The sequence below is a fragment of the Plectropomus leopardus genome, chromosome 13, assembly GCF_008729295.1.
Source record: "Plectropomus leopardus isolate mb chromosome 13, YSFRI_Pleo_2.0, whole genome shotgun sequence".
Classification (NCBI taxonomy): domain Eukaryota; kingdom Metazoa; phylum Chordata; class Actinopteri; order Perciformes; family Serranidae; genus Plectropomus; species Plectropomus leopardus.
In genome coordinates this window covers 7,237,984-7,252,164 of record NC_056475.1, presented here as the reverse complement: position 1 = coordinate 7,252,164, position 14,181 = coordinate 7,237,984, and the positions used below count along the sequence as shown (strand labels likewise).

Sequence of the window (14,181 nt, the reverse complement as noted above, 5' to 3'; positions counted from 1 at the left end):
CATTTATCCAGCTGTATGCTCAGTACTTCCCAAACAGACAGCCCTTTCCAGCTGAACTGAAAGAAAAGTGAAACTTATCTAAATCAGTGTTTCCACGTGAACCAGTAAGTAACCCGACCAGACCTCCACCCAGACTCTGTATCTATTTTGCATTTTTTGCTGCAGACGGTACTCAAAAATGTAGGCAGGGCTGTTACTCATTGCTTCATCTCGCTTTTGCTTTATTTCCTCTTCACGGAAATAATGCATAGGAACATCTGCACCTCATTGATCTCATTGAACGTTTCACCTCATTCACGGAACGGGGTTGTGCCAACATTTTCAGAGAAAAAAGGAACAGACTGGAGTGTTAAAGTGTGTTTCATTTGATAGGAAATTTTAAAATAGTGGGTTTGTGCATTATATTCTTGTGGAGCAAGTGTGACAGTTCTCTCTTCATTAGCCAATAGACTGCCGTGTTTCCAGCTTCACCTTTTAGTTTTGGATCAGTGTGCCAGCCACCTCAACAGCGGGGTGACGAAAAAAAGAACACTTCTGTTGTTGCCATCCACAGCTTTCTATAAAAAACCTTCAAAAATATCTGTTTTGCTCTCTTCAAAACCAGACTTCATTGACTAAAACAGCTGCTGGTCTACCACTGCGTCCGTCCGTTTTTTTGTGTGTGTGTGTGTGTTATTGTGTGACTGTATTTTTTTAAGGTGTTATTTCAGATTCACCTCTGACTGAGGCAGTGGTAGACCAGCAGCTCCTTTGTTCATTGTGGTAAAATAACTTTTTGTCAGAGTGTGGCTTAAAAGAGAGAATAGATAAGTTTAACATTTTTTCCAGTTTCTTGTTGTAAAGAGCTGTCTGTTTGGGAAAAACTGGATAAATCAGACTTGGATTGTACTGCTCCAGTTGTGTTTGAAAGTTTGAAAATGGATGTTTTGATATAATTTTGGTGTTGTTAAATGCAGACTTCTTTTACTTCAGTCCATAAGGAAGCTTGCCTTTTTGGATTTTTTGTTCACAGTGGAGGCATGTGAGAAAAAAAAGTTTTCTTCCCTAATTTAAGTTAGAGGGAGTGAATAATGACATGCAAATGGTTATTTGGGGGGTGAAATATTCTTTTACCAAACTGTGCAATCTAATTTCATTCTCTCTCAGGAGCTACATGGCCTGGTGGTGCGGTTACGTGAGGACCTGGTGGCGTTACGGACGTCCGCTGATCACATGGAGGAGAAACTGAAAGCTGAGATTTTGTTCCTAAAGGAGCAGAACCAGGCGGAGCAGTGCCTGAAGGAGAACCTGGAGGAGACGCTGCAGCTGGAGATCGAGGGCTGTAAGGAGGAGATAGGTGAGACTTAAACCATCCAGTCCGATCACTGATTAACCTTTGAACTTTCAACACTCTTAAACTTCTGTAGGGATGTTTCCAGCATACATATCTGTCTTATTTTCTAGACATTTTTCACATTCACTTCTGTTTCTGCTTTTGTTTCTTCTCCATTGATCACTATCATTCAGACATCCTGGAAGGTATGACACTCGTTGAAAGAGCTCACCTTAACTGCTTGTATGTGTGCGTGTGCGTGTGCGTGTGCGTGTGTGTCTGTGTGTTAATGGCATAGCTGTGAGACTGATAAATAACTGTAGTGAGTCATCAACACGCCGCTTTTCCCTCACATGTTGATCTGTCTTGGAACGGCTAAAGTGTGTATTAATAGATTATTGACTTCACTGAATGTTGTCTGACCCCACAGAGTGTTCGTAACGTGTTTCACTGTAGTTTCATGAAGGATGTTTGTGAATCCTGTTGATGATTTAACACTGTTGTCATGAAACGTGTGCATTCACAGGCTAAACCTTTACAAATGTGTTGTTGGCTGCTAAAAAGACTGCTCTCACTTTCAGTGGTCACCTTTAAAACAGTGTGTGACGCAAGATTCAGCGTCTAAATCGTCTCTTTTTTGGTTATTGGTTCTGTCTGGTGTAACATTAATGTGACGTCCAAAGTACAGGTCTTGAAAAGTCTAAAAAAAAAAAAACTAAAGCTTTGAATTCAATTTTCTGAAAAACGGCACTGGAGGTATTAAAAGTCTTACATTTAAATCAAGTAAATCTTAAGTATTTTCATCTGTCTTTAATAAATTAATTAAAGATTAATAAATAGATGGTGCTCAAAATACTTTTTTTTTGGTACATGCTCTGGTGCATGTAACTTTTAAAATATACATGAATCAAATGTTTTATTCCTGCACAGTTGATTTTTTTTGTTGTTTTTTTAACTTTGCAAGTACATAAAAGGCTTCAGTGTCCTCTTTTCGTGCAGCAATGAAATTTGCTTTTCACTGTGTGAGAAAATGGGCCTCCGGCATGAGAGCAGAAGTGTTAAATATTTTGGTTAATGCATGAGAGTTGGCAGCCGAGCACAACATATATTCTGTGCCAAGTTACGTTCACCAGTGCATGTAAAGCTGAGAATTACGTGCAAACCTTTTATGTGCACTACCTTATTTTTGCAAAGTTAAAAAAACAACAAAAAAAATCATATATATATATATATGGTATTTCAAGTCCAAATAGATAATTTTAGGGCCTATTTCCGTGTCTCTTTTGACTTTTTATCATACTTTAATACTTAATTTGGTATGCCTGTGAAACAGGCGTTAAATTGCATTCCATGTCGTGTTAAAAACGTCTTACACTGAAGCCTTGGAGGTCTTGTTTTGTACAACCAACCATCCAAAACTAAAAGATCTTATTTAAATAAAATATATAAAATATGGATAATTAGAAATTATAAAAGCAGGTTCCAGAGAATACTTGCAATATTTTATGTAACATGTATTGCGTAGCAAAACTTAATTTTTGATCAATTAACAATTGTTTCAGCTTTAGTTTAATCCGAAATAAATAGTAGCATTTGTAAATAGTCCCTTTCAGTAGTAAAATAGAACTTTTGGGAACTTTGACACAGAAAGTGTATATTGAAAACCATCCAAGACTGCTTTTTCCTGTTATTTGTAATTTAGTATTTATTTAACAAACAACTAAAAATTTACCATGTTTGGATCACTAAAAGGTTTATATTCATTTCAAATGTGAACATTTTTACATCTGACAGATCAGCTAGAAACACAGAGATGACTTTGACACCTTGTCTTTTTAAGTGACCTTTGAGCTGAGCTCCCCAAAAAAATCAATTTAGCCATTAAATGTCAAGTGTTTTATGTTTGTTTGTGTTCATTTTTAGCTCAACAATTTTTAGGCTCAGTCAGTCTGTTAGCCTTCAGGTTTTATTGAGTAGATCTCTTACTGTTTCTGTTTCACATGAGCCAAAACACACACGGTAACTTTCAGCTCTTTGCTTTCACTAAAGGTGCAGCTTTTGATGCATTATTCATGAATTGCCAAGTAATTTTCAAGAGACCCTGTCATGATCCCTGAGAGAATATCTTTGAGCTTTTCAGACTTCGATGAGTACAGGATGATCCTCTAATGATGTGTCCCTCCAACAGCATCTTTCTCCAGTCTGAAGACGGAGCTGGAGCGAATAAAGGCGGAGAAGGAGCAGGTACTTTACGCTATGATATCCTGCAGTATTACACGTCAGTGAGGGGAAAAGAGGCACTTAGTGAACTTTGTCAGATGCATATGCTGCTACTTTTGTCTTATGAAAAGACTGTCATGTTGCATTGAAGATTTTTCTCAGATCTGTTTTTTTAAAGCTGCGTTAAACAATAATTTTATATGAATAAAACACCATGGTCTGTAATCAGTAATAAATTCGTGGAACACCCAGAAGAGGAAAAGGGGTCACAAACCTGGCAGCACGGGAATGAAGTTGACTCATAGTCTCGTCATCCTTGGTCTCTAACTTCTCCCATTTTCATTGAGACCTGGAGCTTCAATTCATGTTGCTTTTTATAAAAATTAAATTTGTGAAAATATCCTTCCATGACTTACTGTAGTCTTGAAGCTATATTGCCTCAAGTCTCTGACCGGCATTGATGGGAACACAACACCTGGCTGAATGCGCTAATTTCAGCTCCTTAACCGGCAAGATGCAATGATGCGCCGTCACTAATTACCATTCATCTCCTCCTAAGCAGCACTAAAACACAGATCCAATACATCTGCGCAGAGTTTAAAAGAGAGACTGAATAAGCAACATACATATAAACAAAAGAAACCACTGAAAAGTTTTCAGAGATCTTTGTTCCTGCTGCTGTCTACTGTTAATCTGTTCTCCTGCTTGTCTGTGACATCACACGGACACACCAACAAAACAAAGCGCGCACACACACACACACACACACACACACACACACACACACACACAAAAGCTGACAGAAAGGCAGACTTGTGTGCTCCAGGGGTGTTCACTGGCAGTGGGAATGCAGTCGATCGCCTATATTTAGCGTGTTTACCTGTATTTGAAAAACCCACGTGGGAAAGGGGAATAATAAACACTGAGTCATTCAGCTAAGACATTTTGCAGGACTTACAGTCCATCAGTTGCAACGACACTGTAATCTCTCTCTCACTTTTCAGTTGCAGAGTCTTGTTTGAATGTATTATCTGCAGTCCAGTGTGTGTTATTATTATATTGACTGTATATCTGTTGTGAATGTAGTTGCAGAGCAGTCTAACAGAGAAGACTGAGACACTGGAGAACCTCCAGGCCCTGAGGAACACCCTGGAGCATCAGCTCAGAGAGCTCACCACTGCAAAGGTCAGACTCATTTACACATATTTACCTGTCGACCTCCGACCTCAAACTCCGCCCAAAATGTGACCTATAATATCAGAGTGTCACAGATCCTTTCTAAACAGCACATCTACTGTTGTGTATCTTAGGACAGAACACCTTTCCTGTCAGGATTACAAGAATATAAACATCTTATCCACCAAGCAGCTCATATATCAGTAATATCTTAATTATCTGTTGCAACAAGTAGATTGCATAATATTTCTGTATTAACAAAGGATGATTATGAAGTAATATTTTAACTTTAAATTATTCAGTAAATATGTTTTATTTATCTCTCTTCATATTTGTTATGTTTTTTCTGGCATTTTATTGGCACCATTTAGTGTTTTTAATTTAACTGTGTGTATTTTCTGCAGACTGCACTAGAGAGTCAAGTGTTTGATGAGAAAGACAAAGCTCAGCGGCTGCAAACAGAGCTGGACGTCAGTGAGCAGGTTCAGAAGGACTTTGTCAAACTTTCTCAGACCCTTCAGGTAAGGAGTCGTCTATTTTTGGGACAGAATCAAGTAGTTTTTTTTTTTTTGTTTAAAGGCAGATATTTTCTATTTTTTTATATCTTCCTCCTCTGTGCCCCAAAGCTTCCACTGTTTACCAAAAATTATTAAAAATACATTAATGTGCTGCACATTTTCACTTTTGTTGGACGCTTTCTGAGAAACAATTGCAATAATCAGACCATTTCAAAGAGCAATGAACCTTTAAGTCTTAGGAATAATCAGCTATTGAATTGGAATATTGAAAAAAGTTAATAAATACAATAAAGTATTTATCAACTAATTAATTCATCAATTAATATATATCAAAGAAATTTTCCAAAATTTGAGACCATAGACCAAAATTTATTACCCATTTTGTGCCAGGGATATATAGAAATCTTTTTATTTTAATAAGATAACTAAAATGTTTTTAAGTTATTCAGCCTTTGTTACATTATCTTTGAATGGACACAAATGAACGTATACAAATGTTTAAAAAACATTTAATATTACCTTATTTCACGTTTTTAATGTAGTTGCTTCAAAAGCCTTTATACTATATTTAATATATTATAATTCATAATATGCTGGCTCAACACGCTGCTTATCTGATATCTGACCTCGCTCTTGCTCTCATCCAGATATTTGTTTATCTAACTGGGTAAATTAAGAGTTTATTTCAACCAAATCAGAGGTGCTGATTGTTGTAATAGTGGAAAGACGAACCAAGACGGTTTGTTTCTGTTGACTGAATGAAGCGTCTTTAATGATAGTGAAATTATAGTTTATTTAGATCTGGTGGCTTTGGTGACAGATTTTTGGGCATTTTGGTTTTTGGACAAACAAAAAGGATTTTACTCTTTAAAAGGTGAAGTTCATATTTTTCAACGTGAACTTTAATGTTTTTGTGTCCAAGGAACTAATGGTGACAATGGCTGTTAGCGCATGTTTATGTTTACAGAGATTTTAGCGAGTAAATCAAACTGAAACTGTGAAAGTAGTTGAGACAAAAACAGTATTTTGATTGTTTTTGTGTTAAAAAAAGTCAGTGGATGTTGGTCCGTGTCCTGCAGGTACAGCTGGAGCGAATACGACAGGCGGACTCCTTGGATCGAATCAAAGTCATCCTCAATGACACCAACTTGACTGACATCAACCAGCTTCCAGAGACATGATACCACTGATTGAAAACTGCCTTCAGTTTCATTCCCCCTTCTTTCTCTTATCACTGGCCCCAATAACATTATTGATCCGACCCTTCCTCCTCCTCCCCCATAACCACCACAGAGGAAGAGTTTGGAGGACAGACGTGGCATGAGGAGCCTTTTGTGTACATCAAGAGTCTTGGATCACACCGTGGATAGAATAATGAAGAAGAACACTACTAAAAAAATGTAAATAACTAAATGTGTGACTGTGGACGGAGGGAGTCCATCTTCCTGTGGGTCTGTCTGTGTCTTGTTTCTACTGTAGATATATGACTGTCTGTATTAGCTCAACCAAAAAAGGTTTGTCGTCTTCTAAAGCACTTTTCATCTGCGACTTCTCTTTCCAGGTAAATATAGAAAACAATTGGATGCATAACTTTTTCTCCCTCTGTTCTCAAAGCGGTTGATAATCGCTTCCCTGTTCCACTCGCTCATTTTTCCCCCCGTGTTTTAGTTTCCCCGCCTTCTCTGGCTATTTTTCTGTGATATTTTCCACCTAGTTCACCTTGTGACAAAGACACGATGAAGGACGGAAAAAAACTTGCACATAACTTAACTGAGATAAAAAAAGGAACACCATTTGAGCAATACCCTCCATTTCTTAACCATCATCTACTGTATCTTGTTTTGTTCTTAATGTCTGACGGAAAGTCTTTTTCTTTTTTAAAGCTGCAGAAATACAGTGAAGAAACATTCAGTCATGTTTCAAAGTTTTATTTTTCCACACTTGTTTCTTGTTTATCGAGGAAACTATAGAAACACTAGCAGTTCACGTCAGAGTAAAGGAAAATGGTTAGGCGAGGAAGTGTAAATGGATTTTAATTCACAATTGGTTCCTTTTTATGAATTTCTTCTTTGACCTTCTTAAAGGGGACCTATCATGCTCCTTTTTTGGTGTTCTACGAGAACATGTTTACATGCTTTAATGTACATGCTTTTATTTTCCTCAAACTGTCTGCGCTGAAACGCCTGTATTCACCCTCTGTCTGAGACGCTCCGTTTTATCGCCCGTCTCTTTAAGACCCCCTGCTTAAAAAGCCCGGTCTGCTCTGATTAATCAGCGTTTCTGGGTCTTTGTATCTCGGCCTCTCTGCAGGCATTGCAGGAAGGACATGATAGTAACAGAGAAAAACAGTTTTATTACTGTGAAAAATCACCAATTAGAGATATTTTTTTTTTAAGCGTAACCAGACATGTCCCAGCTGGGATATGATCCAAAGTCGGGGGGAAATTAACAACATCGGCAACCAAGTCTACATGTTTCCCTTTTAGACAAGCATACTTGGCCAATAAAGCTGATTCTGATTTTGATGCAGCTACATCAAACCAGAACCGCAACCCGCCGTACCGCGCCACGCTGCCACCTGCTCAACCAGACCCATACACACCAGATTAGCAACCCAACCCAAAACCGTGGATCCTATAATAACCATGTGCTGTTCAAATAATTCTCTTAGGCAGCATGTTTAAAATGGTCATTTTGGGGGCATTTCATTGGATTTAACCTTTGTTTAAACGGGGAAGGCTTTTGAGAGCAAGTTCTCTTTTACAAGGATGTCCTGGTTACATTACATATGGAAACAACAAAAGCACACTACAGCATACATCGACAAAACATGACAAGTGTGGCCGATGCTAAAGTGCATGTTAAAAACAAAAACATGCAATAGCTGACAATTAGTCCAAAACATTAACACGTTGGACATCACTCAAAAAAAACACATGCATTCACTGTGCTCTTATGTCTTCATACATGTGAAACTATGATATTATGTGTTTAAACGAAGGTAAATCAGAAAAAAAAAAGTTTAAATGAAACTTTGTCCACATTAGTATGATCATCATTCACTGTAACACTATATATAAATTATATACATATATATGACAAAAAATACAGAAAAGCATATTAGGTCCCCTTTAATGAAATTCTTAAGGTCTTAAATTACAGTTGACGTGAGGTGTTTCTGTTCTGTCACAGCAGTAAGAGGCTGATCGTTGCTTAAAGGCACTTCGATACAATTAACCTCTTAGCTGACAAGCCACCCTGCCACTTCCTGTCTGCTGGGAAAATTCAGAGGGTAATATGCCAACCAAAGGGTAGCTGTGACCTCTGTGATGCCACTAATGAATTTTATTTAAATCGGTGCATTAGAAAGTAAACCAATAATGATCTGTTGGATGTGTGGTGGATTTTTTTTTGTAAAAACAGGAACAACAAAGTGAAACATCCTGCAGGCTTTGAAACTTTGCTTCTGAACGTCACTAAAAACTATTGTACGAGAGTTCATTGACTGCTGCACGACTGAAGCTGCCGGTATGCCTCATCAGAGCTACTTGTTGGATAGTTGCAAAGCTGTTTCTGTCACGTTTAATGTGAGCATGTGAATGAAACACTATGAATGCTTTCCAGAAGAGACTGTCTGAAAATGTCTGTTATCCCCTTTTTAGCCTCTCTACGCTGGCCGCTCAGAGCAAACATAAACGCTTTTGATCTCTGATGTGGTCGCACAACGAGCCTCAGTGTGCTTTGGATGACTTGTCATCCAACCTCGTCTAAAAGCGTCTTCTGATTGGCTACAATCAAAAGAACTCCTCAATCTTTCTTTTCTTGACACAAAAAATCTTACAAACGGGGACATTTTTGGATAGTTCATCTGTGGTGTTTCACTGGGTTCGAGGTAGAAGTGCTAAAAAGGAAAACAGGAAGCTTTTGACAGAAGAAACCCCGTGTTTTCTTACACGCCCCCACACACCTGGCTGTTTTAAGAGGGTGTGATTGTCGTGTTGTTGAAGAAAGTTGCAAAACTGTCTAACGTAAATTGAGAGTGGATTTTAGCAGCCCAGTTGCCAGAAGAAAATGTTGGTGTTGTGCATTTCTGCAAATCACAGATATGTTACATTTGCATGTTTTTTTGCATCAGCTAGGCCAGTAAGGGACTGTGGACTGGGGGTCACAAAGGCTACAAATTTAAGTGGGATTGCAGAACTGTAGACCTCTGCTCGACACCCACGAACAAAACTGGTTATGTTTTGGTGAGTCATTGAATTGTTGACCTGTTGGCGGAGATAATGCCAGGAAAAGCGGTTTGTTTCAACGAGACATCGCTACATTGATACACAAAAAGCGGTTGTTTTTCACTGAAACATTGCTGCATTTCCTGCCAGGATATTGCCCCCAAACCTAGATATTTTACTGTTTTTGTACCTAAAGTGAACAACATGTTAGCATTGTTGAAATTTTAAGGTTTCAATGTATCTGTGACATTATAACATACAAATGTAACTTACCATGGACACGTACAATGCCAACATTTTTGCTGATGATGAGTTTTGGGTTTCAGAAACCCTTCTGAAAATTGTGCTTTTTGATAATCCATATTTAATCCAGTTTGAATGACGCTTTGAAAACTGGGGCAACATCACTTTGTGTTTTGGTGCTTCTTTCAGATGCCTTGCACAAGTATTTAAACCTCTTTAACCCGAAGCAAATTGGTGTGATTGTTTTTAAAATCATAAGAAAAAAATGCAATGAGTAACTTGGTAAGAAATGTTTCACAAACTGCAAGAATTAGTAGATTTAGGATTTTTTTTTTTAAAGCTAGGTTGAATTTTTTGGAAAAAATGTCAAGGTAAAAAAATCTCTATCATAATTACATATTTAAAGTTATGTTACAGGATGATTCTAATATTATATCATCATAATATTTTCCAGCTCTTGTTCGCCTTTTTGATTTGATTTTCTTTTTTTTTTGTCTTTTTTTCATTTTAAACAAATTTTTATTCAACAATTTTTATTGTTTTTTTTTAAATTATTATTATTTTTTGCTAATTTTTGTGTAATTTCTTTCACTGTTCATTGCCTTCGTCCCGTGTTTTTTTTTTTTTTTTTTTTTTTTTTAAATAAATCAAGCCTATTTGCTCAGGTTCAAAGGGTTAAAAGAAGGATTTTAACCACAGCGAGGCCGGCGGTGGCAGGATTACACAGGTTGTATCCGCTGAACCACTACACATGAAATCCTGGTGTTTTGAGGTGTACGACAGAGCTGCCTGCCCCCTCCAAACCTTTGTTTTCTATTGAAATAAATAAATCCAAGAATATTAATAGAAACATAATAGAGTGCCATGATGGTGGTTCATGTGGAGTGTCAGCTTTTATAACATGTTTGACCAATTTAGGCCACCAGAAGTTATTACACAACCTCAAAGAGGCGGCACGTTATCAGCTGCTGGACGCCCACACGTGTGACGTTCAGGCTGATTTTAAGTATTAATGAACAACATGAAAAATACAGACTACTGGCACTGTGGAAAATTACTCAAAAAAATGTTTAGCAGTTGCTAAATTCTTTAAGTTTTAATGCGCTGACAGAGAAAATTATGATTTTGAGAACATCAGGCAAAGGTTTTAATATTTTATGTACACATTTCCAGGTAAAGATTGTGATTTAATGTTCTGCACTCACGTTTAATCGTAAAGCTGCAAATATGGTTTTATAGAAAATGTTTAAAAACAAATATTGACAGAACGGAGGGAGAGATTCTCTTTGCATTGTGATTCAAACAAAACTATAAACATCTTGGTATGGTTTAAGGACATGTTGATCACTGTTTATTTTGCATGTATTACATTTCCTTTTGTTGCATATGTCTATACTGTAGATATCTCGAGTTGATATTTATGATAGATTCATGCAATGTGTTATGAGATGATGTGGATGTGTGGGAGAGCCAGGCTGAAGTTGCACTGACAGAAAACTGTATTTCTTTTTGGTTTGTATGATTGTGGGCTGAGAACTGGTAAAAGTAGAAATTTTACAGTGTGAGATCTGGATTTTTTTTCTTTCTCTGAAGGCCTTATTGCATTACGGCTTGGTGTGCTCTTAATTTTATTTGTGACATTTAAAGTCCCTCTAATTTAATGTCTGTTTATTACAGTAACAAATTTTACTTGTGGCCTGTGTGGCATTAATATGAAGATTCTTGCATCAACATCAGACATTCACTAATTCATCATGTTAAGAGGTTTTTTTTTATTCAATAATTTCTGATCTAACATTGATGGATTATTTGAAAAATGTATGTTGAATCCCAAAAACTTATGTTCAGTGTTAAAGTGACGTTTGAAGTCTGAAGGTCTGAAAGCTCACACTGTGTACCACACACTACTTTTTATTTTTAGTAAAAATTAGAGTTCAACTTTACGATCATGATACTTTAGTCACGATACAGTGTTATTGTGATTTTAAATGTTTTGTGATATGCTGAGTATTGTGATAACATATATCAAAAATATATCACCTTTTATAACTGTAAATTATTTCCATAAGGGAAAAAAATTGTCAACATCTGATTTATCTAATGAGGTAAAGTTTTACATATTAGTATCACACTTATTTTATTGCAAAAAAATTGGATTTATAAAAGAAAATTGATTAAAACTTAAAGACTGCAATGATTGTCTAAATTAAAAAGACAGATATATTCAACTTTATTTACTTTTATTATAGTAGACTACCAAAAGTTTAATTTGTATTTGTGATATGAATTATTTATATAATGAAAAAAATCAATACTTAGTGACAATGTATTATTGACACAAAAATTGATATAATGCCGTATTGACTTTTTTCCCTTCACTCCTGGTATAAATATAGCAAAATAAAGCACTGTAAATATTATGAAGCTAGAACAGTGACAGTAAGTTTCAAAATATGAAAAATAAAATTTACCATGGTCAAGGAAATATCGGCACTAAAATAGAACACGGGCATTAAAAATAGTGTTATTTTATTTATTTATTTTTGCATTTTGAATTGTATACTAAATGTAAATTATGTTGTCCATACCCCTCCACACCAAAACAGTGACAGAAAGCTGAAATAAAATTTAAAAAACAACATTGTTTAAAACATTATAACAACAAAACAGACACTTAAAAAAAATGTGTCACATATCAGAATGCAAAAAAATAAATAAAAACATTTTAAAAGTTTTATTTTTCAGTGACATTTTTGAGAGTCAGTGTTTCCTTTTTCAATGCCAAATTTTATTTTTGATGCCAGACCTTATTTTCACTGTCCTGGCTCAATAAAAGAAATATAATGATTGTTTATGATAATCTCTCTATGAAAATCTGCTTTTTGTAGTCTTTATAGGGATTATACACACGTGTAAAATGAAATTTCACGACCTCAAAATATATGTTAAGTTGTAACATACAGTCAGTGCTTACATCATAAGCACTGACAATAAACTGATTTTTAAAAGTCTTGTTTTCAATATATCACAAAATTAAAAAAACCCAACCAACAAATGCCAGTTAGGCCTACAGATTTCGTTTTTACCACTTTACCAGTAATAATGAGTTTTTAATGCTTACTGAGGAGTGCACAGTTTGACCTTTCAGATGCAGCTTTTATCATTCCATATGTCGTGATAAATAAAGCATTGTTATCATGTTTTACATTAAAGATCTGTACGAGGGTTAGACCGATATTCTCATTTGCTCACTTATTAAATGGCATCCGGTTTGAAGTAAACACTCCAGATTTCTTTTTTCTTTTTATTTTCATTAACATTTAATCAGCTACAGGAGTTGCAATCTAAATAACTGTATAAGCATGGGTTTCAGCAGAGATGTAAATGCTGTTTCACAACAACCAGAATAAAATCTTCTGAGGTCTTAAATACTTTTTGGAGGCTTTTATGCTGCTGAATGTTGGCTGTTAGTGATTCAGAAATGACAGTACTGACTTTTAAAAGCTGATATCGACTGAATCATGTTGCTTGTTCCTGCCAATCCACTTGTTATATTTCAGAATGTCCAAAAAAAATGAAAAGAAAAGGTGACATGTTGACAGAAATTGTACTCATTAGCAGAACGAGAGGCATGAGCAGCATGCCGAATGACGAATACAATTAGATTTAAACAATCTTTAGTTCTGCCTGCTGAATTTGTGTTGAGATTTAATTAAAACAAACTATCTCAGCTCTTCAAGTGTAAAATATATGTTATAGTTTTTGAACAAACTATTGATGTTGCCTTGCATCTCCTACAAAAATAAAAAGAATTTGTAAAGATGATTTAAATAAATTCAAACATTGATCAAATTTGCTCTTTTTAACCTCTAAATTTACAATATTTTTATTTTATAGATTTTTTTCAGAAGAGTTAAATATTACATTTTGAATCAGGGTGATATTTATCATACACCAACCATGTAAATGGTCCATGTAAAAAAAACCAAACACACACACACACACATTTTTTTAAAATTCTTAAACAATTTAAACTACATTATAATGATGTTTTTATTAGACATTTTTCTAGCTTTTTTTTTTTTTTAAAAAAACTAAAAACTTAAATGAAAAACAAAAACAATGAAATGACCTGGAAAAACTGCTTATAAATTTTAAGAATTCTGTAAATTAATATAAAACATTCAATTCTAATAGTTATAAATATATTGTTCTCTGGACATTTTTCTCTGAGACCCTTCTTGCCAAGTTGCTCTTCGCCTTTTTCCGCATGTTTTTGAAAGAAATAAAACAAATTTACAGGGTTCAAGGTATTAAAGATTTGTAAAAGGCATCCAAATGCAGCACAAGAAAAGTGATGTCCATCCAGCTTTCAAAGGGTTAATGTCACACTTCAGGACTATGCACGTAGTAGCTGCAATCCGTCATAGCACGTGTCTACCTGTAGGAGGCAGCAGTCACACTCGGAGCTGTGCACGCGCTG

The 14,181-nt window shown here is 35.7% G+C and overlaps 1 protein-coding gene across 2 annotated transcripts in view; it reads left to right on the top strand.

Annotated features, from left to right (window-relative positions):
- rabep1 (rabaptin, RAB GTPase binding effector protein 1) overlaps positions 1 to 7,137 on the top strand; it is a 32,385-nt gene extending 25,248 nt beyond the window's left edge. Inside the window, exons 14-19 of one of the 2 annotated variants that reach the window (XM_042499215.1) lie at positions 1,147 to 1,336; positions 1,507 to 1,518; positions 3,501 to 3,556; positions 4,619 to 4,717; positions 5,113 to 5,229; positions 6,306 to 7,137. In XM_042499215.1, coding sequence (XP_042355149.1) covers positions 1,147 to 1,336; positions 1,507 to 1,518; positions 3,501 to 3,556; positions 4,619 to 4,717; positions 5,113 to 5,229; positions 6,306 to 6,407 — 576 coding nt within the window. In that variant the 3' untranslated portion in view covers positions 6,408 to 7,137. The remainder of the gene's footprint in view (positions 1 to 1,146; positions 1,337 to 1,506; positions 1,519 to 3,500; positions 3,557 to 4,618; positions 4,718 to 5,112; positions 5,230 to 6,305) is intronic. The other variant, XM_042499216.1, reaches the window with a different exon arrangement.
- Positions 7,138 to 14,181: the final 7,044 nt, after the last annotated feature.